We start from the raw sequence: 26,801 nt of genomic DNA on the forward strand, positions 1-26,801 counted from the left end.
CCAGTGTCCTTCGTGAACACCTGGCAGAACTTGGCACTGCTCCCCGCCTCCAGTCCTACTGCACCCTGTCCCAACCCCTGCTGTCATTTGCTTTGCGATAATTTCTCTATGTTTCAGTCCACACTGTACTCGCAGTTCTCAGTGTAGGGGCTATGAATGCCCATTTCCATATCTCTGGTTCGAAGTGCAAGCAGACGCCAGAGAACCTGCTGCCAGGGCGAAGATTGAGGGATGAAGTGTTCAGGGAAATAGAGAGTTTGATGTGGGTGGTGGGCAGAGGGGAGCAATGAGTGTGGAAAGGAAGGTTGGGGCAAGGTTAGGCAGGTCTGGCCTAAGGGGTTTAGATTTTTGCATTTCATCTAGAGAGTGCTTGGGAAGCCACTGGGGTATCTTAGATCTTAAAAACAGGATTATATCAGATTGGTTACCTTCTGTGTCCCTCCCTCCCCCAACTCCTTGAGGGAAGGGACCATGTTTATATTGTCCTGATGTATCCCCAGGGGCTAGTTCAGTTGTTGGCTGGAGTGGACACTTGAGGCCCATTTGTTGAATGACTGAGAGAATGTAGGAATGAATGACTCACTGTCAGCAGTGTGTAGGATTCTTCTAGATGAATCCAGATGAATGTGGATGGTGGCCTGAATTGAGAGGTCGAAGAGTTATCCAGGAATCAAAATCTGTAGGTCTTGGCAGGAGGTGAGGGAGGAAGAGTCAGGGATGATTCCAGGTTTCTAACTGGAGCAGCTGGGTGGTTGGCGGGGGCCCCAGCCTAAGGCGGGGCATGAAAGAGGAGCCGGCTTGGGGTGTCATGCAACCAGAAACTTCCTTGACAGCCTTCTCTCCGCCCCATTCTCCAGCCAGCAGCCCACGCGCTTCAGTAACCGCTGCCTGCAGATGATCGGCCGCTGTTGGCCCCACCTTCGGGCCCTGGGGGTTGGGGGTGCTGGCTGTGGGGTGCAGGGCCTGGCATCACTCGGTGAGTCCTTCCTTGGGACTGGGGTGGAGGGTGGTGGGAAGCAGGTGTGGGTGCAACACTGAAATCCCAGGGGGTTTGGGGCTGCAGCCTGGGTGGTGGCAGGAGCACCAAGGCACTGGGCGGGAGGCAGCCTGGGGAGTTTGTCAGCAGGACCTCCCCTCTTCCTCCCCCTTCCTAGCAAGAAACTGCATGCGGCTGCAGGTCCTGGAGCTGGACCATGTGTCGGAGATCACCCAGGAGGTGGCAGCTGAGGTCTGCCGGGAAGGCCTGAAGGGACTGGAGATGTTGGTGCTCACGGCCACCCCCGTCACCCCCAAGGCCCTGCTGCATTTCAACAGTGAGCGATGGGAATGCAGGAGGGGGGCTACCACTGTCACCACTTACTGTGCCACATCAGCAAGTAGCATAGCCAGCTCCCTGTCTGTCGCTCCTAGTCAGCAAGCCAGCACTGGGGGCAGACCAACCGGGACGCTAATCCTGGCTTTGCCACAAGTGTCTTCTGCGGGCAGTGTGGTGTTCAAGTCTTGCCAGCATCTGGTCCAAATGGTTTGGTTCAACATTTATTGCCCTATGCTCTACGTACGTTGGAGACATGAGCTGTACAATGCCATCTGCCCCACATGAGCCTCTGGCCAAGGGCAGAGGCAGAACAGACAGGTTAGGAGCACAGGTTCTGGAGCTGGACTGACCTAGGTCTCAATTTTGGCTCTACTGCTTATTAGCTGTGTGACTGGGCAAGTTACTGTACTTCTCTGGATTCTGTATCCCCTTCTTCTAAGCTGACCCTCTGGAGTGGGTGGGAGGGTGAGGACCATTCTCAGGGTGAAGACTCCTTTCTCCATGGTGTAGACTCCATGCCTCCTCTGAGCCCACCTCCCTCTAGCCACCTACTTCACTCCTGGCCACTCCTCCACCTTCACTGAGGACATGGGTGTCCAGCTCAGGCTGCTCACACTCCTTCAGGGCAATGTCTTGGACAGGAGCTGCCCTCCGACCCCCCCCCCCCACCCCCACAACTGGAGCAGCCTTCTGGGCACAGCCAGCACAGTTGAGTCACCACCGGCACCCAGTGTCATCGCCCTGAGGATCTGCAGTAACCACCGAGTGGCTCCTCAGCTCCTCAGGCTGCTGGGGCAGGCCTCCCCTTCCTGAGGCCCTGGTCACACCTACATCGTCAGCACTGAAGGCTCCCTGACTTTCTTATTATTTCTAGGATCCTCTTCTTCCTTCCCCATCAGCCTCATGGCCTGGCCCTGGACTGACCACCAGAACTGCTCAACCTCTAAAATCATGACCTCCAGAACCTTCTCAGCCACCTGATTTTCTTCTTCCTCCTCCACTGACTTCATGGCAACATCTAGTCCCTTAAGCCCTCTGCTCCCAACTTGTTTGCTGCCTGTCCCCTCCTCCATGCTCCAGAGAAGAGCCATCAGCCTCACCTCAGCCACTCTGTCCTTTTAATTCATTTCCAGATGCCCAGGCCATGGCACAGCTGTCCCCTCTGCCAGGGAAGTTCCTAGAGCCCCTGCACAATTGGCTGCTTCCCACTCATCCTCCCAGAGTTCACTGCAGCCTCTGCTCTATGACCTTGCCCTCCTCCTCCCCTGCATTCCCGTGTGGTTGATCCCCTGGGTGCCACCAGTGTGCTCTCCTCTAGGTGGTTCCCAATGCCTGGCACGTGACCATCTCTGTAGGGTTTTGATTTCATGAATTAGCGATAGAAGAGCAGCCCCATTGTCCAAGCCAAACATGAGCCATCACCTTATTACCCACCTTTTCCCAGGCATTTGCCGGAACCTCAAGTCCATCGTGGTCCAGATTGGGATTGCTGATTATTTCAAAGAGCCCAGCAGTCCTGAGGCCCAGAAGCTGTTTGAGGACATGGTGACAAAACTCCAGGTAAGGAGTTGGCTCTTAGGCCAACCAAAACCCCAGGTGGCATCCCTGGGCTGGGGTTGGTGACCTGGGTGTGTGATGGGAGGGCCCCACTTGCCTCGACCTGAGGGGAACTAACCAGGGTTCGGTCTACAGGCCCTACGACGGAGGCCCGGCTTCTCTAAGATCCTGCACATCAAGGTGGACGGCGGCTGCTAACCCGGGGTGGGGGGCGGCAGGGCCCCTGCCGGCCCCACACCAGGGCACTCTCTTTGGACCTCCAGAGGGACCCTGATTTGGACTAGACCTTCGGAGGCCTTGTGTTATCCCTAGCTTCCAGGGAGGGGTTGACAGTTTCCTGTCCTCCTCTTGGGACAGCGGAGCAACGGGCCTGATGTCGGGCACTGGCTCTTCAGGGCAGGGGCTTGGACAGAAGCTGCCCTCCGACCCCCACTCCACCCCCAACTGGAGCAGCCTTCTGGGCACAGCCAGGAAGGAGCTGAGTCACCACCAGCACCCGGTGTCATCGCCCCGAGGATGTGCCATAATCACTGAGTGGCTCCTCGGCTGCTTGGGTTGCTGGGGCAGGCCTCCCCTTGTCAGGGGCCTCTGCTAGTCCCCAGGCCAGACGGGGCTCCCCAAAGCAGCTCAGACTTGGCAAGAAGGGCTCTTTTCCTCCCCCTGCCCTGTTCCAGCCCTCTGTGGGGCACCCCCATCAGACAGCCTGCCGAGGCTCTGGGTCCACATTCTCCAGGGATAACACAGACAGGCCTTGGGGGTCTGGGAATGTGGTCAGCCAAAAGTGGGGGGCAGGGGGCAGTGAGGTAGTGGAATGGGCTTGGAATGGCAAAACATTCATCTAGAACTTTTCCCCAGGATACTGAAACTACCACTCCCAAAGTGGGGAAATTGCCAAGTAGAGAAAACTTAGTTTTTATTGCTGTAGAAACAAGACCCCTCCTCCCAACCACCACATACCCCCATGGCACACCAGAGCTAAATTCAGAGCTAAAAGGTGCATGTTTCTATACCTTCCACCAATCCTGAGCCTCTGGCGAGGCAAGGAACCAGCTCTGGAAATTTTATCAGCAGTGAGAAGCAGTTCCTGTCCTCAAGAAACAACTTCTATTCCAGGTGCTTGGGCAGCAATGGAATGGCCTTTGGATCTCCAGTGCTGTGGTGGGAGGGAGTCACTGGGCTGCCTTCTGTGCTGGGGTCCGGAGGAGGCCAGGAGGGTGGTTTGGGCTGCTTCCTTTTCTGGCTAGCTTGCTTGAAGATGTAGCCTTGGTAGGGAACCAGACGCATGAGGCCAAGAATGAGGAAGAGCACCCTCATCAGACTTGCCTCCCTCCCCAGTCTCCACTGGCCCTATGGACTGGGGGCTATGCTGGAGTTCTTTAGCCTAGGGGCAGTGCTGGGGCCTGAGCCACAGCCATTTGGCTTAGAAGTCACAGAACGCAAGCAGGTTTTCACAGACTTGCACGGTTCCAGCAAGACCAGGTTCTGGCACTAAGGCTCCAAAGACTCAGGTCTCCCCGGTTCCTACTCTCAGAACCCTCACGGTGGTGTAGAGGCCACGGGTCCTGCCAACATTCATTTGGAAAGTTCTTTCAAACATTAGCCTCAATCCATCTTAGGGTTTCCTTCTCTCCTATACAGGACCAGCTTTGCCCTAACCATTAGGTTGCTGGTCCTGGCTGGGGCTGGACTCCTCTAGTTCCTCAGCCCTTTGCAGTGACCCAACTTTCTGCCACAGCCTGGCTTAGACATCAAGACCCAGCCTGGGTTACCCTGTAATGAGTCCTCCAGAGCAGGGACCCCACAGGCTCAGCATCCAGCTCCCCTGGCTCCACACCCAGCTCTGTCCCAGCTCTTGTTGATGACTTTTCCTCCCGTGGCTTATTCTGGCCTTGCCCTTTGAAGACCCCAAATACCAAGGGTGTCATGTTGGCAATTCCCTGTCCAGTCGTGCACAAAGCCTTGGCTGTGTGGCATCCCCCACTCCAGAGCGGCTGGCTCCACTGGCTCCCACCTCCCCGGCCTTGTCCCCCGGAGTCACAGGAAGAAGCACAACTTTTCTGTGTCCTCCAGGGACCTGGAAAAGATATGAGGGTACCCTGGGTGCATCTGTCCTGCCTTGCCAACTGCACCCTTTACAGCTCCCGCTTGAGACCTTAGGACCGGAGGTGCTGCCCACCCATGCCCCCGTTCCCCACCCCCCCCCCCCCCCCAATCTCCTGGACAAAGCACAAAGGGATGCCCTGCTTGGCCTGAGCTTGCCTTACTGAGGGATTTTTCTGCCCCAGGAAGCTTCCATCCCTGAATAGAAGGCTTTGGGTAATTTCTCCCAGGGTGGGCAGCCACTGGAATGTCAGGAAAGGAGGTCAGGGTGCATGGGCAGTGAGCTAGAGTGGGAGAAAGTGCTGAAAGAACTGATTCCAGGAGTAGGTTCATTCACCCACTCCACCCACCCATCCACCCATCCTTGCAACAGCCCTGACCACCACCAGCACTGGGGGCAGAAGAGTGAACAGGGCCTCCCCTCTCCTGGCTGGCAGGAAGTTTGGCCAGCAAGTCCCCACCTTGTATTTGCCAGCTTAGTGTGTGTGTAAAGGATGTGTGGGAGTACGTATTGCACAGGCTCCTGCCGACGGGAACGATGGGTCACAGCGTGTTCTACCGCACAGCTGCCCCTGGGGCTGACAGACTCCTGCACCCTGGACTTCACGTGTGCTGAGAACCAGAAAGTTGCAGGCCCCCTGTCCCCCAGCTCAGCTATTTTTTGACTCTCGGCGGGATGAGCCCTGCTGCTGTGCGGGGAGCTCGTCTGCAGGCCTGTTCCATTTGTTCACTTCTTTGGCAACCACGCAGCAGGCTGAGGATGGAAAACAGGGACGGAGGGCCTGGCCATCCCTGAGGCACTTATCCCTCACTCACTCAAAGGAGAATCCTCCTCCTCCATCTCACACCTAGTAAGATGCAAGGGAGAGGAGTACCTGAGAGACCCAATCAAGGCAGGCCCTGCTCGGGGGTCCCAGGCACACGCAGAGGTCCCATGGGCCCCAGCACTTGGTGTCCCTACCACCTCTCCCTGTTATATAGCCTGCAATGGTAGGCTAACTCCTCAGGCTTTGCTTGGGCTGCTTCCCCATGGCACCAGCAGGGAACAAAGGAGATGCTGTGTATGTCTGACCCCCCGGGGAGAGGAAATGTGCTGCCCAGAACCATGGCTTTTCACTGGCCGAGAAACCACCTAAGGAGCAAGGCAGTCCAGGATTTCCTGGTCCTGTGAGTGGTTTGAGCCGGCCTCTCATGGGAAGTCCTTCAACAACGAAAAAGCCACCTCCTTCCCAACGCCTGCTGCTCCAAGGTTTGGCTCCATCCTTTCCCTTTGGGTTCTGCTTGTTCCCCTGGTCCTTTGGGCCATGGGTGGGAAGCTGCCCAGTCAGTCCCTAAGTCCCTCTAAGGCACTAAGCTGAAGACCTTTCCAGAGTGACTATTGGTGCCAAAGACCCAATTCTTGGTGGACTTGGGTTGAAGACGGGAGATGGTGAGCGGGTGCCGGGCCCACGTGCCCAGAGGAGTTAACTCAAACTGATGGGATCTGTCTAGCCCATCAGTCCTTGAGGAGTAGAATTCCCTCCCCCAGGGGCCTGGCGGCACTTCTCCTTAACCCTGGTGGTCATGCTTTCTCACCCAGCCTTGTTCCAGGCCCGCATTTCTGTATATACTGCTGTGTATCGTGTGTATGTATTTATTCCTGGACAAGTGTATTCATCTGCAGCCTTTGCCTGAGGATAAGGTTTAGGACTGGGTGAAGACCAGAATACCAGGGCCGACTAAGGCAACCAGCTCCTATTTCTTCCCCAACCCCCCGGGACCCTGGCCAGTCCCAAGACTGCCCTGACAATCAGGCAGGCTTCCCCACCATGAGCCCAAGCCTTGTCTGCCATTGCTGGCATGGCTCCAGGAGGCTTGGCCTCGGGCTCCCTGGCCTCAGCCCTGCCCTAGCAGGGGTCCTGCTTTTAGGTGCAGAGGCCTGAGGTGACCTAGGCTTGCCTCATGACTGGCACCGGTAGGCCTGGCTCTAGTGGGCACCGCTAGCGGGGACCTCCACAAGTGGCCCCCGGGCCTGCCTTCCCCGCACAGCCAGGCTGCAATGCGCCTGAGCCGTGAGAGGGTAGCTCCCCCCACCCCCAGCAAATGAGGTGGAGGGGTGGAGAGCATTTTTTGGTTTTGTTTCTGAAGTGGTGCCTGTACCTCCAGCCCCCAGGGGGCCTTCCCTGGCCCCACTTCTCTGCCCCACCCAGGCATCACCATCCCAGCACTTTGCTCCACATTATCCACAGATGCCCTGTGCCGAATGTACCTGAGTGTATGTATTTAAAAGGACTCACATGGGCATCAGAGAATTTATGACTTTGTATCCAATAAAAAGGTGGTGAAACTGGAATATCTGCTGGGGAAGTAAATGGTAGGTGGCCGTATTTGTCCATCTGCGTCACCAAGCCTTTCTGCAGCTAAACTGCACTGAGGCAGGAAGTGGCTGGATGACCTGAATGGCATCAACAGAGTGAATAAAGCATTAGGAAGACCTGTCAGGACTGCAGACGTCGCTGAAAGCCATGCAGGTCACTATCCCTGTCCCAGTTCACTCAGCGTCTGCATGCAGACAAAAAACCTTGGGGTGTCGTTTCTGATTCAGCTGGGAGACGCCATCTTTAAGGACAACCCCTGCACAAGGACGAAAGGAGCAGCGGGCACTGTCCAGTCCCTCAATGGCTTGGCCACCTCTGCCGGAAGTTCTAGCCAGCCAATAAGGTTTAGCCTGGGAGAGACCAAACTGCCCGTCACTGGCCTCGACTACCCCAGCTTGCAAAATGAAGTCGTGCCACTGATTATTACTCAGGTCTTGAAAGATTTAAAGCCAGTAAAAAGACCAGGTGCTTAGGCTTAAATTGTGAGTGGCTCTAGCATCAAACAGGTAGATGAGCATAACTCTGAGCCAGCTACTTTTATGTTCGTAACAAAGGTAGAGCAGCTGAGGCTCAGAAAAATTAGTTTACCCAGAGACTATCAAGTTAGAAGGGAGGTCAGACTCCACAGTCAGGACCTGATCACCACCCCATCCCTGCTTTTGAGTCCATCTAACCAAGAGGGGATCAGACTCAAGAGACTTTCTTTCCAATCACCTTCCAGTTGCAGGCAGCAAAAGCTTCCATGGCTCAAAGTGACATAGTTACTCACCTCTACCTTCAACAGTTACTAACTACAGCTAGCTGCAGGCCAGCTCTGAGGACTAGTATAAACGAGAACGCAGTCAAACCCTGCTGGTTTCTAGTTGATCTGTGGTGGCCACTGCAAACCTCCATTGGTCAGAAGAAAGCAAAAGGAACCTCCAAGACCACTGGTGGTCAAACAGAGAAGACCACGTGGGTGCTCCTTCAGCCACCTCTCCTCAATGGACTTTTAAGATAATCACTACAGAATTTAAAGGGAACGTGGCCTCTTTATACATTCCTCCGAGAGATCTTGAGTAAGAGAGACCAGGACACTGAGCCAAAAAGAATATACAAGTGGAAGGAGCAAGCAACGTAATAGAATACATTGACTCAAACCCACAGAAGTCCTCGGAGCACTGCCTGGCAAGGCCAGGGCTAAACAAGATGATGTCAGAAGAAAAGGAAGGGACTCCACATCTCCTAACTACTTCTGGGACTAAGAGAGCGCTCAGAGTGAAACTTCTGGACGGAGGCCCCTCAGGTGGAGCTCTGCTGGCAGAGTGGACCCTCTGCCTTAAAAACCAGATGCTGCTGAGGACTCAGTCCGATAGGAGAGAAGAAAACTTTTCCATCTGTCAGGTGAGTACATACGAAAGTAAAATCCTGAGCTGGAGTCAAGACATTTAGCAGTAAAAGTCCGGTGCCCAAATAATTTGCAAAGTGAATTCTAAGTCTTAAGCTTTATTTAAATAACCTCAGTGAGAACAGAGTGGGCCAATTATGACCCCTTCCTTGTAATACCAACTAACCAAGATGGGGAGAGTAAGCATACCCTGCAGCCAGCCTGCCGGCCACTCATGAGGGACCGGGTGCCTCTCAGTGGGGGCGGCCCCGGCCCCGGCCCCGGCCCGCAGCTGGGGGAGCGTCCACCGTTGAGCGAGGGTTTTTGATGGTTTCATCTACCGACACGATAAGGCAGGCAGCCTCAGAGGCTGCGGTCAGGGCATTGATGCGCACCATAGCTGGCTCCCACACGAAGGCCTCAAAGTTGTCAGCAATGTCCTCGTTGTTGATGTCCACTCCATACCACATGCCCCCCTGAAAGAGCAGGAGAGGAGGGGAGGTTAATAAGGAACTACTCTCAAGTTTCTTCTTGCAAATCCTCCCAAAGACAAGGTCGTTAGGAAACCTCATACTCTGAACTTGCCAGCATTTCCCTAAGAAAGACGGCATCTGTCTGGCATCACACAAAGAACCTGAAAGTGCAGGTCTTCTCTTCCCACTTGTGCCCCCAACGACCACCCCCTTCAAACCCTAGACATGCTGCTCACACAAGAGCTCTGGGCCCTCCTCTAGGCAACGTGCCGTGTTTTGGGGAGGTCCAGTCCTCAGGTCACCCGAGGACCATGTATATCACACCACAGTTCTCAAGAGGAACACTTTCCAATCCCTTATCTCGCTGCTTCCATCAGTCCCCACTTCGGATGAGGGAATGGAGATGCAAAGGAGTGAAGGGACTCTCTTAAAATCCTAACAAAGGCAGAAGCAAGGTCACGGAGCGCTGCTGTCACAGTACTGAGCACTTAACAAATATCTCTAAACAAATGTTTGCTAAATAGCAAACGAACACATTTAAGTTCTCACAGAGATCACAACTTAAGAGATGGTAGCGCCGTGGCTGGACCGCCCAGCAGCAGGGCTCTGGCATGCCTCGCCACCACTGGGAAACCCAGTAACGTGCTCAGCGTGTGCTTCCAGGGAGGAGGCTGCAGGGTCCCCCTGGTTCCTCTGATGGCACCACAAGGAGCTATGATTATACTCTTGGTAGAAGCACTGAAGAAACCCTGGAGGCTCCAGTCCTGGCACTGTGGCTTTCCCTCTGCCCTCAGAGGAGACACAGTTGAGTCGGTACTAGGTTTAGTTCCAGCCCTGTCATGGGCCTGAACACTCTATGGAGCCTGAGTAAGCATAGCACACACTCAAAATTTAGCCCCATGCACCCAATCCCTGGACTCAAGGAGAAGGACCCACCTGAGCATGCCGAGCTCGCAGCTTGTTGAGGATGTTTGTGGCATCAAAGCCAGCATTGTCACACAGCTGGCGTGGGATAATTTCCAAGGCCTTGGCATATGCCCCAATTAACAGCTGCTGTTTTCCTGGAACGGTCCTTGAGTAATCCCGCAGGTACTTGGAGAGCTCCATCTCAATGGCGCCGCCACCAGCCACCACTGAATCGTTCTGCAGAGACCAGACCCACCTCTTAATGCTAACAGGCCCCTGGCTCAAGGTCCAGCCACAGCGGAGTTGGACCAGCCAGTCAAAAGGTCCTCCCAGCACAGAAAGGGAGTAGTTCCTCATTCCAAATCCCAGGAAGCCTAGATGTGGCTCTTGTCTAGCACATTCCAACCTCCATCTGGTGGACCTTATGGTTTCTGACCATCTCCAAGGTCACCTTGGACCTCAAGGGCATTGGTACAATCACTGGGATGGCTAAGGACAGTAGCTCCACTGTTTGTTCACGAGAACAAGTCTTAGCCTTTAAGGCAGCATGATCTATTTTGAGAGACTGAGGCTGCCTATGATTTGTGAGGCAATCAGGGCTAACAGGCCACCCAGGGAAGGATAAGTTATATATGGCAGAAATCACCACAAAGATCCAGGAAACCCCGTCTACTACCTTGATGGCCCTCCTGACAATCATGATGGCGTCGTGCAGGGACCGCTCCGTCTCCTCCATGAACTGCTCAGCACCACCACGGAGGATGATAGTACAAGTCTTGGCCTTGGGGCAGCCAGTGAAGAAATTATACCTACACCCAGGATCAAATCATACATGTAAACTTCTTTCTGCTGCCAACCTGTTGTGTATGACCTCACCACGTTCGCCCAACACTCAACAGCTGCTCTTTTGTTCCTCACTAGGGTTTCCAATCCTACTCTTGAAGAGTTTTGGGGAAGGTCTGGGGCTGTAACCCTAGGGCAGAAGATACTGTAGAGTCAGACTTTAGACCCAACTTGACCTGCTCTCCTGAAATACTTTATATCTGAGTTCTTTATGTCCCAAAAGGTGAGACCTCAAAAAAGAGCGGCACATGTTGTATACCACACCCAAAAGATGTCAGAAGGCCAGACCCAGGCAGGTCTCGTGAGCTCTGCCAGCAGGCAGCCCAGGCCTATGGCTTACTTACCTCTCGCCCCCAATCTGGGTCTCTTCAAAGACCTGGCAGCGGCCCAGCACATCTGCTGACAGAGCATTCACACTGGTCTGGATGGAGCCTCCACAGGCCTGAGAAGCACAAGATCAGATCACCTTCACGTGAAGTCAGAAGAGAGCTTCCTGCCACCTAGTCTCAAACGCCAATTCCCATGCTAGACCCTGCCACAGTGCCCCAGGACTCCCTGCACTGGACAACCTCCCATTTACCTTCCTAAAAGAGGAGAAAACAAAACAGAACAAAGACCTACGAAGGGCAAGCAAGCCTGGTCAAAAGATGGAGACCTTTTACTTCACCCAACACCCACGCCCCCAAACTAGTGTGCCTTGGGCCGAACAACTAAAGTTAGGATCAGTGCTTTAGACCTAACATATCTTGTGGAGATGCTCAAAAAGAAAAAGGAGAAATGTGGCTGAAAACATCAGTACTTGAACTGATCTAGCTGATAAGAACATCACTGCTAGGTTCCCTCACCAATCAGATTTCCTGACTTGCTCTGGTTACACCGAGCACATGCACATGGGATTGGAGTGCTTCACAGCAAAAAAAAAAAAAAAAAAAAAAGAAAATTAAAAGGTTTAGACAGGCCTAGTCACAGGCCAACCTGACAGTGCATTCCAGTATACCCGTAGTAAATTAAAACCCCTCCAGGGCCACAAAAGCCAAGAAGCAGCCTGTGAATGTTTAGTTACCATCATTGTCCTCTTCAGATCCTCCTCTGGCACTCGGCCAGCACAGAACATGTCCCTGTCAGCAAAGTACTGGGTGGCCACATCCCCGATAGGGAGTTTGGACAAGACGACTTTGGCTCCAGAGTGATGGATCCTCTCTAACTTGTCATAGAGAATGTTCCACTCAGCATCAACAATTGCCTGATAATCCTGAAGAGAGACCCAGAAAAGGATAAGGATGCTTGGGGAGAGGAGGGGCGTGAAGGGCAGGGGGAGATTAGCATATATGGTAGGCTAAAATATACTCCCCAAAATAAAACGTGATGTATTTGGGAATTAAAAAGGGTAAACAAAATAGCCTCTCCCCAGTCCAAGTAACAAGAACCCTACATGAGAACTCAGGAATCACCTAAAACTTTCAGACACCAAAGTAGAAAGAAACCCCAGGACTGGGAGTTACTCCACAGCTGGTATGCCAAGGTGTGAGAAATAGTTTAGCTTGGCAGAGTGGAAGATTCCTCTAAGATGCTGTACCCATGGAGTTCCCAATAACAAGATCCATTCCCTCCAGAGGCCACTGTGTTTTGGTGACACATTACCCAACAGCACCTACTTATAGCTGGATGACACTGCTACTCGAGATAGCCTTGGTATTATCAGTGATGGGAGCACACCTGTCCCTACAGTGTGGGACCCAGTGTAGGAGGAGAGGGGCCCTCAACTGCCCAGGTAAGAGGAATCAAAACACTGGGCTCAGTGTATGGTGGAGGGCAGCTGCCAGCCCCTTCCCTGGGGCCAGAGAATATTTCAGCAGGTCTCCCCTATCTAAGTCTCCTCAGGTCCCTATCCAAGTCTCTTCACTCACAGAGAGAAGAGTGAGAAAAGAAGTGGGCCTAGTATTTGGACATCAACATATTCAGGGGGACAGGAGGAGAATGGGGCTCATAAGGAGCCTGAGAAACAGCTGGGCCCAAGAGAGCCACAAAGACCCAAATTTTGGCCCAGAACGCTGACCAACTCCATGCCTCTAGCCAGCTGGTGGGGCCTACCTCAACTGTGTGGACTCTGATTTCAGCATTATCTTTCTCAGCTTTCAGCTCAAGCTCAACATTTAAAAGGGCAATCATTGGATTATTGTACTTTTTGGGTTGCATTTCAAACCCAGCGTAAGAGAAAGTCTTCTTGAACGCGACGCCAGCTACTAGCTGGGACTCCTGTTTAAAAAAACAAACAGTTAACAGTTCAGTCACTACTGGCATGAAATGAAATCAAGCTAGTGCTGTGCTAGACTAACATGTGTCCATTTCTGCAAACATGAAAGAGTTAACCACGTCTTTATTTCACTGTTACAACAAAGCCTTTCCACTTTCATAAAAGCTAGGAAAAATACAAAACATATTTTGGTTATCCCTTCAGTATAAAGAAAATCAATCATTCAGCTTACAGGGACTAAGCATGGGAAAGGCCTGTTTGGGCTATTTTCTAAGACTGGCCTTCAAAGCAGGAGCCAAGGGCTAAAACTGAATGTATTTACCGACAGTGCCAGGCAAGGAACCAGGCATTTATGAATAAGGCACAGGCCTCTTCAATCCCAACTCACCCCCCAGTCTTCTACTGGACACACCTACACACGCTCCTACTGCACGCGCACACACACAGTCCTGTGTGCAGCATTCTAGGTCCTTCCTCTTCCCAGGAGATGAAGCCAAAAGATCTTAGGAGTCAGAAATTCCCTGTACAGTTCCCAAGCCACCATTGTGGCTTCCTGTGGGTTGGATTTAACAGCAGGGCATACATAGTAAGAAAGCATGTTGCACTTGGGACTGACTTTAGGACTATCTAAAGACCTGGGTTCAAATCTCAGATCTCTTTCTTGCTAAATGACCAAGTCTTTTCCCACACGATAAAAAAGGGTATTTCCATTCAATACCTCTATGTTCTCTGCCAGTGCTAATCTAGAATACTGTCGTCTATCAGTGAACACATACGTGCATCATTCAAATTCACAGCCTCCAATTCACACCTCAGGGGGTGATGCCTGAGACAAATCAAGAGGAGCAGAAATCAGTCAAATAGAAAATGGAAAGGATGTTCCCAAGAGGCAGAGGCAGTGTGGTGGCATCAAAGAGTGCATTTGCCGTTGTGGGAATGTAAGGTAGAAGGCAGAGGCCAGTTTAGGAGAATCTTACAGGCTCTGTTAAGGCCTACCTCTTATTCTGTACGCAATGTGGAATCCCAAAAGGCTTTACACACAGGACAGAGTAAATTGTGGAGCTTCGCCTTTCAACAGAAAATAGGATTGATTTAGGGGACATAAGACTGGAGGAAGGGTGACGACTGCCAGGACAATGGTCTTGGGAATAAGTAAAAAGACAGCTTGAAGAAATAAAGAGTAAATTGGTAGACAAAATAAGACAATGGTGACTGAAAGGTTGTGGGAGTTGGGAAAGATTTTCAAAGATAATCCTGGATTTCTGGTGAGTGACTGAGTCAATGGTGGCGATACCAACTCGTCAAGAAACACAGAAAACGGTTTCAGGTTTGGAGAATGAGATAATGAGTTCAGTAGCAGATACAAGAGCATGAGATTCAAGGGAGAGTTAAGGGCTGAAGATACACATCAGGAAGTTCTGTTAATCCTGAGAATAAGTCAATAATCACTACTACCATTTATCGAATTCTGTGTGTCAGGTTTTGTGTTAAAGGTTTTACATGCATTTAAGGAATGGGGAATAGTCTGAGGAAAGTGGGTTGGAGACCCTGGCCTTCTCACTAGATAAATTAGTTTTATTTGTTTATTTTATGAGAGAAAGGGAGAGGGAAGGGGGTGGGAGAGAGACAGCGCACGTGAGCCCATGCGTGAATGAGAGGGGCAAAGTGCAAGAGAATGTTAAATAGCCTCCATGCTCAGTGCAGAGCCTGATACGGGATTTGATCCGATGACCCTGGGATCATGACCTGACTGAAATCAAGAGTCAGATGCTCTATTGACTGAGCCACCCAGATGCCCCAAATTATTGTTTAAAAAAAAAAAAAAAAAAAATTTTTATTCATTTTTGAGAAAGAGAGAGCGCAAGTGGGAGAGGGGCGGAGAGGGGCAGAGAGGGGCAAAGAAAGACAGAGAGAGAGAGAGAGAGAGAGAGAGAATCTGAAGCCAGGCTCCAGGCTCTGAGCTGTCAGCACAGAGCCCGATGCAGGGCTTGAACTCATGAACCTCAAGATTATGACCTGAGCCGAAGTCGGATGCTTAACCAACTCAGCCACCCAGGCACCCCCACCAAATTATTATTTTTGATCCCTAGTTGAGTGAATTGGCCAATCTAATCTCAAGAGTCCAGGGAAATAGGAAGGCCCAGGAGAAGATGGATGACTGCTACCAAAGTAATGGGTAAAGACAAAGTCAGTAAGCCATGATGGGCCAAGAAAGCACTGGTACCTGGGGCCAAAGACAGGGGAGTAACTCAGATGACCTCCAAATTCCTCACAAGTTTTATTACAGAAAGAGAACCTCAGTCCACTGACATGTGCCATGACAGGAGAAAGGACAACAGAGTGGGAATGCAACTCAGAAGGGTAAAAGTCAAAGAACAGAAAAGTGAAGGGCCAGGCTATAATATTTGAAGCAGGTCTTGCCCCATCCAAATCCCTTCAAGCTGGGTCACCAAGATAGAGAAAATTAAGAAGTAGGGCAGGCCAGAGTGGAGAAAGGCCAAAGCAGCATAGAGATACCAACAGAATGCTTCCAGACAGATACTACTGTGTTAAAAAAGAACAAGTTAGTTAGGTTGTGCAATGCAGTAGCCATGAACCACATGTTGCTATTTAAATTTAAATAAATAAAAATTAAATTAAAAATTTAGTTCTTCAGTTGTACTAACTGCATTTCAAGTGCTTGGTAGCCACACATGGCCAGTGGCTACCATAAAATGGACAGCACAGACATGTAACAGTTCTACCGTGACAGGAAGTTCTATTGGACAGCAATGAATTAAAAGCCCCACATGCTGATATGGATCAAATTCTAAAATAAGTTGTTAATGGCGCCTGGGTGGCTCTGTCAGTTGAGTGTCCAATATTGGCTAGGGTCATGATCTCATGGTTCACGAGTTTGAGCCCCATGTGGGCTCTGTGCTGTCAGCTCAGAGCCTGGAGCCTGTTTCAGATTTTGTGTGTGTCTCTCTCTCTGGCCCTCCATTGCTTATCCTCTGTCTAAAATAAATAAACATTAAAAAAGTTAAGTTGTTAAACGGACAAAAGTGAGTTACAGAATACTATGTATTATAAATAAGCACTTGTGTTTAGGAAAGCAGTATTTACATATGTATTTACAGATGCGTAAAACAATTCTGGAAGCACCTGCTCATACACACACACACACACACACACACACACACACACACACTCACTTATTAGTGGTTGTATCTGGGGCAGGAGTGGTGAATGGGATGTTTATTTTTTTCCTTTAGGATTCTTTTTACATTTAGAACTATGTATCATCTATCCAAAATAAATGAATAAAAGAAGGGACATGGTCATGACAGCTTGGGCATGTCACTTGGAGAATGGACTGAGAAGTACTTCTCAGGCTTATTAACTGAGAGGGTCATAGATAATTTATCAGATGGAGCTAGTCCCATCCCCTCCCACATTACACTAAGATTCTAACAATCAACTAGTTCAAACTGCTGTTCTGCTGACAAGTAAATATAGGTCCACAGAAATTACAAAATGTTTCTACAGTCACAGCCTGCAGTGACAGTATGGGGAATACAACTCCAGTCTGACTTCCAGCTCAACACGCATTCTATTCCTGTAACATGTGTTCATCTCCTGTACCAACCTGTGTGAAGGGTCAATATGAAAGCATAAGGCTTCCTAGGGAGGCTGTAGCAGGCTTACCTCTAGGGCACCACCCTGCACCTTTTTGATTCCAATCATTTTAAGCTGCAACAGATCATCGAGCATCATCACCGCATCCACCACCATCTTAGCGAAGAAGGCTTTCTGCTGGGAAATCAGCTTGGAGCTCAGAGCGGTCATGGCACACTTCTCCAGCAGCTTCCTCTGCTCCCTGGGACACAAGGATAGGTGGGACTTGTGTCAGGTCTGGAAAGCCCCTTGTCTGAGTCTATTGCAATGTGTAGGGGGCTTCTGTTCTAGCCTCTAAACTCAGCCCACATCAACTTCATCTTCTACAATCTTTAGGGCAAATTATCATTGACAGATGGTGACTGCAGTCAAAGACCTTGTATGTGACAGCTTTAAAATTACAGTCTACAGCCTCTTTTGTGCTGTGAGCTGGGGCACAGCCAAGGGTCTAGCAAGAGCCAAATAGCCCCAGGCCCATATAGGGTGGCAACACGCTTCTACATCCAATTTGGCCACAAAAAGTCAAGGCTCTGACAAAGCCCGCTGCAAACTTACACTTTGTCTTCCTTCTTCACGGTCACAGCAATCTCTTTGATCTTGTTAACTGCCTGCCAAGAACAGAAGCCGAGTGAGTCCCTGGTGCCAAAGGCAAATTGGAGAGGTGGGTCCCAGTCTCTCTTGCCACTCTCCAATCTGTTTACTCCCAAATTGTAAGCATTTCCACTCTGCAGCTGAAACACACTTCTGAGTCTTGTTGCTGCCCGGAAACACACAGCCCTATGGTTTAGAAAACTCCCAGTGACAAATATACAGTAGGTATAGTTCTGAAGAATCATCAGGGTATTTCCAGGACTTAATTCTGAATATGCAAGGAACACTAAAACAGATGAGTGGAAACAAGCTAGGACACTCGATTGGGCCAAACCTTCTGGCTTAAGAAAAACACTCATGACAACTGCTAGCACTTTATATATTATTAGACATGTTATGTATGGCATATATATCTGTATGTTAAACTTAGTATCTTTTCAAAAGCACATCTCATATGTGATCTCATGTTACCACCCTGAACCAGAGATATTTAAGGGAGAAAGTAAAGCCTAGAGGGACCGACTTGCCTAAGATCACACAATGAAGGTCAAAGGTCAATAAAAGCAGGGTCTCAAGATACGTGTCATGAGGAACTTTAGATAAAACAAAAAACCTCTCACTTATTGAGTCAGTCAGGAAACCTGAGGCTTAAAGAGATTAAGGAAATATCTAGTCAAATAGCTACCGAATGGCAGAACAGAGATTCATAGGGAGAAAATGTCCAGGGAACCCTGTTACCTCTCTCTATACTCCGCTAAAGGTATTATCCTGAGAAACACAAGGCTAAGGTAGCCAGTATTCCCATACCAACTGGGTGGCAGTGCGGAAAGCTCGGATGATGATCTGTGGGTGCAAACCTTCCTCCACATAGGGTTTCACCTGCTTCAGAAACTCTGCAGCCAGCAGGGTCACTGAGGTGGTGCCGTCACCGACCTGGAAGAGGATGACAGGAAATTCACATTTCTCACAGTGAGGAATAAGGCCTGAGACTCCATTTTTAGGCAACCTACCCATTTAAACTAGGGACTGTTTAAATGGGTGTGAAATGTTTTTTCTGGAAGCGTAGGTGATTGCAATGAGTACAAGGAAGGTGACAATAGTTAGGTATCCATCCCATCAAATGGCTCTGGGCTACAAAATGAATTCCTCAGCCAGGCCCATTCTCCAAAGAGGGCTGATTTTGACAAAGTTCTTCAGGATATGAAATCATATACACAGACTAACCAACAATTTATTTATTACATACAGGCACTATGATGATTAAGACAATCCCAGTCATGCTTATAATACAATACTTATGTGTCTGGTAACAAGAGGCATGAGACAAATATTCTTCAAGGAGCACAAAGTACTACAGGAGTTTACATAAAGATAATTTACAGCCAAATCCTACTAAAACAAACCTTCCAGGACCAGCCAAAGTCCTTTATATTTTAAATACTGTTTGGAATTGACAGATGACTAGTCTGCTAACCTTTCTAATGTAGTAATATTCCACAATGGGATCTAAACCCTTCATTTATTTATTTAAGAATTTTATTTATTTCTGAGAAAGGGAGACAGAATGCAAACTGGGGAAGGGCAGAGAGAGAGGCACAGAATCCAAAGGAGGCTTCAGGCTCCGAGCTGTTAGCATAGAGCCGGATGCGGGGCTTGAACTCACAAACCGTGAGATCAGGACCTGAGCCAGAGTCCGACACTTAACTGACTAAACCAATCAGGCGCCCCTCTAAACCCTATTTTTAATGAGGGAGAAGAAGAACTAAAACTAGCTTACCTCTGATTTGGCAGAAATTTATGTTCAGCTCACTTATGTCCATTGTGTAATGTGAGGGACTCTCAAAGAGGGAAAAAGTGTTACTGTGGTAAAGGGTATAAGCTGCCAAATTCCTGGCCAGAAAGGTTTTAGTCAGTAACAGGTCAAATTCAGACTCTTCCCACTTTAATTTCATATAAGCCATACTGTTTTGTAGGCTACTGGGTCCTAATACACCTTTTTATATAACTTCAGAACCTATCTGTAATACTGTAAAATGCAAATCCGTTTCTGTCAACATTTAGTATCAAGACTCCAGTGTTAGAAATGTTTTAAAAGATAGACTGGTCAATGCCACAGTATTGTACACTTAAAAATGGCTAAAGTGAGGGACGCCTGGGTGGCTCAGAAGGTTAAGCAGCCAACTCTTGATCTCAGCTCAGGTCTTGGTATCAGGGTTGTGAGTTCAAGCCCTGCACTGGGTTCCACGCTGGATGTGAAGCCTACTTAAAAAAAACAAAAAAAAAAAAACCAAACCTGAAGTGGTAAATTTTATGTTATCTATATTTTACCAATATTAAAAAAAAAAAAAGATAAACTGGAAACCTTAAAGTTTCCAGCCCCATCTTAAAAGGTGACTAACACATGAGAGCTTAAACTATTTACCAGGTAACTGAAAGGAGCCTGGTCCTAAGATCTCAGCTACATGTAGTGAAAGAGTATGAATTAAAAAAAAAATTTTTTTAACATTTATTTATTTTTGAGAGACAGAGTATGAGCAGGGGAGGGGCAGAGAGAGAGGGAGACACAGAATTCAAAGCAGGCTGCAGGCCCCAAGCTGTCAGCACAGAGCCCAACGTGGGGCCTGAACTTACAAACCGCGAGATCGTGACCTGAGCCAAAGTCGGATGCTTAACCAACTGAGCCACCCAGGCGCCCCAAGAGTATGAATTTAGAAGATTAACTTCATCTAAATACTTTACAATTTATAAGCACGTACTACTTATGACATCATAACTTTAGATATATAATCAAAAACCTTTTAAGACAGAAGAGCAAAGGAGCAAGCAGGCATGTGTTTCAACCTTCACTTAAACACATACGCTTGATCTTCCCACCTCAGCATCTTGGGACTTGGCAATGTCCACTAACGTCTTTGCTGCAGGATGGACAACATCAAGGAGTTTCAGAATTGTGGCCCCATCATTAGAAATCGTTGCTTTGCCTTAAAAGGAACAAACACAAAGTAAAAATTTAAAGACCTTTTCTCCAGTTGGACTTGGAGCCCAAGCACACTTTACTGGGATGGGGCAGAGGAGATCATGGCATAAATAAACTGATCTTTTTATAGATTTAGCTCTGTGCACAAAGGGCCACCTGAAATCACAAACTTCTGAAGACCATGAGCTACCGATTTTTCTCTGAACAGCATTTAGCATACATTGAACTGGATGTAGAAAATACTAAATGAGAATGAGAAACCATTTAGATATTCTTGACATAGCTGATACCTACTATTGTCTCACATGTCAGTTAATATACTAAAACACGAGGGGGAATTCTGTCTTGGTAATATGATACAATGGGAATGACCAAAGTTAACTCAGATAGTTCTCTTTCATGTTTCCAGGCTGCATCTCTCTATGAGGCAACATGTTCCTGAGCCCAACTTCTTCCGTATATCCCTGTAGGGTCCAGCATTCAGGACAATGTATGAAATGGAACCATCTCCTAGCGAGCAATCCCTCAGAGACCTTAAAAGCAGTGGAATTTCTGATACCAACTTCTGCTAGCCCCAGCACTCCCCAGGAGTCTCCTCTTCTGCACACTGGCCTGAGGAACCCTGCAGACTTACCTCGGCCATCTACGATCAGCTTGTCCATGCCACGAGGGCCCAGGGTGGTTCTTACAGCTTCTGCAATCACCTGGCAGGCACTGATGTTACTTACAAGCTGGGGGATGCCTTGGGAGCTATCAGTCCCCTCTTTCAACAGGATAACTGGTGTGGGCTACAGAAGAAAGCAATTGACTGCTTTTAATAATCATCTACTACAATGAAATTCAAGGAGGGAGGGGAAAAGAAAAGTGTTCTCATCTCTCTCATAACAGAAATACCTGGAGGCCTTTTGTTATTTTTTTATTTGAGAGAGAAAGCACATGCACGCACAAGTGCAGGAGCAGGCTCCACGCTCAGCGCTGAGCCTGACTCAGGATTTGATCCCACAGCCCTGGGACCATGACCTGAGCCGAAATCGAGAGTCAGACGCTCAACCAACTGAGCCACCCAGGCACCCCTCTGGAGGCCTTTAAAACCATATTCCCACTGTCCACCACATAGATTTCTTAACCAGACTCTACATCCAGAGATACCGCCAGGACTACAACATACCCTACAGGCGTTGCTAGAAAATGGTCATGAGAAGCACGATTTAGTCTAAAAGAACAAATCAAATACTGTGTTCTCCAGCGCTCGGCTGGACGAGCATAGCCTTTTCAACTTCTGACACTATTCCCTGTGTTGAAGAATTAGGTCAGAGCACAGGAGGAAGAAGCCCAATGTTCACCCTCTGGCAAAGCAACCACTTATCTGCATTACAGCTTAATCCTAGGGAAGTTGATGGGGCACTGATGCAAAACACGAGGCGCCAGCAGCTTCAGGTGGTGTCCTGGAGATGCCCAGGCAGGCAGCTTTACCACAACGCTCAGCTGGAGAGCAGGGAAGCAGCATGTTGTCCCGCCTCACAAAACCAGTCTAATTCATACAGCAGTGTTTCCATTCTCGTGCTGGTTCCACAGAGCTTCCTTGTGACCAATCTCCAACCAAATGTCCCACAGAAGTTTTTCCCTATTTTGCATGCCAGTCTTTTTTTGTTTTGTTTATTTATTTTTGAGACAGAGAGAGACAGAACATGAACGGGGGAGGGTCAGAGAGAGGGAGGGAGACACAGAATCTGAAACAGGCTCCAGGCTCTGAGCTGTCAGCACAGAGCCCGACGCGGGGCTTGAACTCACGAACTGCAAGATCATGATCTGAGCCGAAGTCGGACGCTTAACCGACTGAGCAGGCGCCCCTGCATGCCAGTCTTGAGAACAATCACTATCCCCAAAGGGGCTTAATTGGCAGACCTGCAGAAACTCTGGGAAGACAGGGATACCCTCGTAAAGGCCTGCTTAGCTGCCTCCGCTCCAGTGACCATTAGCCTGACAGTAATTCCTCAGCTTAGCAAACTAGAGTCGGTATCAAAACCTGTGCCTTCAGAGATGAGCTCATAAACCAGATTCAGTCTTCCCTGTGTCTGTGACTAATTTTGTATGTGTGAAACAAAACAGTGAAGATAAAAACTGTTTTAAAACTTGTTATGCTATGTGTGTGCTATTAGGCTGCAACTTAAAATTTACTTCTTACCACAAATTGCCATAACAAGTTTGAAAGCCACTGCCCAGGCCCACCCCTGTGGGTGCTTCAGGTATCTGAGCAGGAAAGGAAAGCACAAGGTTGTGTCAACTCAACAATAAGGAGTCAGGGATTCACACACCAGAAAGTCTAGTGACCCATGAGGCTGACTCCATATTCACTGGCCAATTCCTGAAAAAGTTCAACTCCTCTGGCTAGTGTAGCAGGAGGGCAGTGGGTAGACAGAAGACTGGAAAAGGGCTGAAGAGGCAGGTGAGAACCAGATGGCATACTCAATTGTAGATCATGGTAAGGAGTGTAGATTTTATTCCTACAAAAGGAAGGCCTGGAAAACCTTTTAGCAGAGGAATGGCATGTTCTTTTTTTAATGTTAATTTTGAGACAGAAGAGAAAGCGGAAGCACATGCGCCTGAGTGAGCAGGGTAGGGGCAGAGAAAGAGAGAGAGAGATTCCCAAGCAGGCTCAGCTCTGTTAGCGAAGAGCCCCTGTGCTGATGCGGGGATTCACCTCACATACAGAGAGATCATGACCTGAGCCAAAACCAAGAATTGGACACTTAACCAACCAAGCCACCCAAGGTGCCCCACGAATGGCATGTTCTGATTTACATTTATCTACATAAAATACAAAGAGAGAGAAAGCAGGAGGCAAGATGTAATATGTAAGTGCTTAAAAGAGGGCTGGAAAGATGTGCATCGAATGCTAACGAGTAAGAGTGGAGGTAAAGAGTGTTCTGACACTTTGTATTATATGTTTTGTTTTAATTTTTTTCTAATGAACAAACTTTTTTTTTTTTTTTTTTAAGGAACGCCTGAGACAGGATGCCTAGGTGGCTTGGTTGGTTAAGTGTCCAACTCTAGAGTTTGGCTCACTCAGGTCATGATCTCACAGTTTGTGAGATAAAGCCCCACATCAGGCTCCACTCTGACAGCACAGAGCCTGCCTGCTTGGGATTCTCTCTCTCTGCCCCTCCCCTGCTAACGGGCGTGTTCTCTCTCTCAAAATACTAAACTTAAAAAAAAAAAAAAAAAAGCAACTTTAGTAAGAATGCCTGTCAGATAATCCCCTAAATCTGGGGTCAGGCATGGGCTGGAGGGAAAATTCCTCCCCTTTCACCAGTGTCCCAGGTCTGGAGGCAAGAAATGGCTTCTTTGGCCAAACTTCTTTCAAGCCTCTTCCACCTTTTGTAAGGAAAAAGGTGTCCCCACCTTCTCCTAGTCCTGCTAAATTATTCCTCATGGCAGCCCCCAAGCTTCCTTGCTTCATCCTTGCCCCAGACAGTCTTACATTTCAAAACAAAAACTAACTTGGGTCTCAAGTTCACCTTATTGCCTTCAACAAATTTTCACCTCTCCAACAGGCTAACATCAATGCATGTAAAGATTTTTTTCTCACCCCCCCCTAAACTGGACCCCTATTTATAAGAGCTACCCTGGCACCTTCTGCCAAAACCACTTTCTTGGGGCACCTGGCTGGCTTGGTTGGTAGAGCATGTGACTCTTGATCTCGAGGTCATGAGTTTGAGCCCCATGTTGGCTGTAGAGTTTACTTACTTAAAAAAAAAAAAAAAAAAAAAAAAATATATATATATATATATACATATACACTGTGTACATACATATGCATGTGTATATATATATGTATATATGTGTGTATATATATATATATATATATAAAGACATTTTAAAAAACAAAAGTTTCTTATCAACAGGCCAGCGATTCACCAGAGCCCCAATTCTTCTAACATATTTTCTCAACAGCAGCCAATAGGGGCACCCCGAACAGAGGATCCCGTAATTCCCTCTTTGCTTCCTCTTGGCGTAATTTTTATATCACCATCAATCTTAAAGCATGACCTTCCCAAAGGTAAGGACTATAGGAATCTCAATTTGTGGAGAGCCTAGATTTGGCCACATAGAAAGCAATATACAGCAGCTTATGGTGTTAAAAATTCAACTTTACATATACTTGCACATGTTTCATTCAAACCATGAACTAAGATAGCACCAGCTTCTAATTTTTGGAAAAGCACTGGCAGTGTGGTGACACCAAATCCACAGAGAGTTCTTAAATACAAAGCAAGGAGCAGCTGCCCACAGTCCCTTTGTTCCCTATGCTTTGTAGGCCCTACAGAAGTCTCACATTCCAAAAGGAGAGATATAAACAGCTAATACCACAAGGAAAAAGAGCAGGGGTCAGTTCAGGAAAAACCCGAGTGTGGTGGAGCATCCCAGTAAAGGGTTTTATCACCAGACAGAAGAACCTTGGTCCTGATCCTCAGTTCTTTCAATGCCAACCAAAACTCTTATGGTAGCCTTGTCAGCAGGATAGATTACAGGGAGGAAAGGAAGCAAACCACTACCTAGCAGAATAGCTAACATTTGCCAATTGCTTATTGATGCCGGGCACTTCATATGTATTAGCTCAATGAATCCCTTCTAACACACTGAAGGCCACAAATTTAACATGCTCAAAGTCACACACACATAGTAGGTGGCCCAGCTGAAGTTACAAAACTAGGCATTCAGTGCGGCTCCAGAGCCCTTACTCTCAAGGGCTCTGCTGACTCTGCACAGAAGATGAAGCCGACTTCAAGAAAAGGTAATGCTGAAGAGGGACTGAAAAAGGGCAGTACTGGAGGTATAAAGGGGAGAAAGTACAGATAAATCCTAGGTTCCTTCTCTGTGGGTACAACTGGATTCACAGGACATTCCCTAACAGAACACTTCATATGTATCAGCTTGACATCTACCAGGACAGGAAAAAGCAGCAGAAGCCCAGAAAAGAACAGAGAACTTCCTCTGACTGATAGAAATGAGTTAATTGCCAAGTGCACTACAGGGAGCAGTAAGTATCCCAGTCAGCGTTTTGCCTCAAACACCTTCTTAAACGCTGGCCCTGTTCAACAGCAACTCAAGAGATAGCAGGAGGCTTGGGAATCCATGGAAGTTATCTACAACTGAGATGGCACAACAAGATGATGCAGAAGTGGGGCGGGGGGCGGCCCTGCAGGATTCATCGAGACCCCCAATTCAAGAAAACGAAACCCAGAGTTAGATGGCCAACTAAGAAAAGCCTGGCCCGAGGCCAAATCCGGAAGGGCAAGACAGGGTTGGAATCAGAACCCGGGTCCTTCCACCTCTGATGTGCTGTCCCCATCTGCCCTCTCCATTCTCCCGGCTGAGGAGCTGCACCCGCAACAACCAGCTGGGTACGGTATATTCAGCAGGCGCTCAATACGCGTTTACTTAAGCAATGAACGAGTGTTAAAGTACAAACCAAGTCTGTTTCCATTTATGTGGCAGCAGGCGGGCTGACCGACCGGCAAGCAACCCTAGTTGAGCCCTTCCGCTCAGCCCAACACAAGGTCCCCACGCTGCCTCGGCCCTGTTCTAGGAAGCACACGTTTTTACATCCTACATTTCCCTAGGCACCAGTGCTTCCCAGTCGGCCCGCCGACCGCGTATGCACGCTCAAGTCGGGACTCATTTAACACGGGTTTCAATTGCGGGGGGCTCCAAAAACCGGGTCCCCTCAGCCGACTTGCGGCCCCGAAGCAGCTTGGGACTTGTAGTCCCCAGTCGGCCACACCAGAACCTTCCCTCCAGCCCCACGAAGTCCTCGCCCAGGGCCCATGCTCCGTGCTCCGGCCGAAACAGGCCGCGGAGAGCCGGGGTCGCCCACAGACAAGGGGTGGGGGCAAAGACAGAGTTAGTAGGCAGCGGAGGGCTCTATGGAACTGACCCCGGCCGGGCGGTGCCACCCAGGGGCCAGATGGCAGCGGATGGCGACAGATAGGCGAAACGCCACTCACCATCATTTTGGAAGTTCGTTTAGTGGCCCGCTACACCTTCTCTCTTCTCCGCGTCGGGGCCGCCCAGCAACCCCACAATCCCCCGCGCCAGAGAAATCCCCAGAAGCTTCGCCGAGCCGTTGGCTCGGGAGAGGAAGGGGACGGGCCACTTCCGCTACTCTATGGTTTGCTACCACAGAGTCAGTACGGCTAGAAAGGCCAGAGGCTGGGCCTCTGAGAGAGAGGCGTTGGTTACCGAAGGGTCGCAGGATTGTGGTTATGCATTTCTCTTTGAGTATGTAGACTCCTTGCTCGGCTCGCATTACCCACTAAACCCTCATTCCTTCCCCCACCTCCGAAAGCCAGACCAAGGAACACAGTAAGCACATTTATTGAACGCTATGGGACAGGCTTATGG

The 26,801-nt window shown here is 49.1% G+C and overlaps 2 protein-coding genes across 2 annotated transcripts in view; one reads left to right on the top strand and one right to left on the bottom strand.

The window, feature by feature from the left end:
* The window catches only part of FBXO41 (F-box protein 41), a 28,026-nt gene extending 20,722 nt beyond the window's left edge, over positions 1 to 7,304 (top strand). Inside the window, exons 10-13 of the mRNA XM_086700843.1 lie at positions 858 to 976; positions 1,155 to 1,313; positions 2,760 to 2,875; positions 3,008 to 7,304. Of these exons, the coding sequence (XP_086556969.1) occupies positions 858 to 976; positions 1,155 to 1,313; positions 2,760 to 2,875; positions 3,008 to 3,070 (457 nt within the window). The 3' untranslated portion in view covers positions 3,071 to 7,304. The remainder of the gene's footprint in view (positions 1 to 857; positions 977 to 1,154; positions 1,314 to 2,759; positions 2,876 to 3,007) is intronic.
* A 1,494-nt stretch (positions 7,305 to 8,798) lies between these two features.
* CCT7 (chaperonin containing TCP1 subunit 7) lies at positions 8,799 to 26,560 on the bottom strand. The gene is made up of 12 exons (XM_025931718.2): positions 26,405 to 26,560; positions 21,031 to 21,184; positions 20,294 to 20,400; positions 18,227 to 18,352; positions 17,384 to 17,436; positions 16,859 to 17,030; positions 13,009 to 13,173; positions 11,981 to 12,169; positions 11,262 to 11,359; positions 10,751 to 10,883; positions 10,105 to 10,311; positions 8,799 to 9,171 (listed from the first exon to the last, which is right to left on the bottom strand). The coding sequence occupies exons 1-12, from the start codon at positions 26,408 to 26,410 to the stop codon at positions 8,950 to 8,952; spliced, it is 1,632 nt and encodes a 543-aa protein (XP_025787503.1). The 5' UTR covers positions 26,411 to 26,560; the 3' UTR covers positions 8,799 to 8,949.
* Between the last annotated feature and the right edge of the window lie 241 nt (positions 26,561 to 26,801).

This window comes from Puma concolor, chromosome A3 (assembly GCF_028749965.1).
Source record: "Puma concolor isolate L17-30 chromosome A3, mPumCon1.1.hap2, whole genome shotgun sequence".
Taxonomy (NCBI): Eukaryota; Metazoa; Chordata; class Mammalia; order Carnivora; family Felidae; genus Puma; species Puma concolor.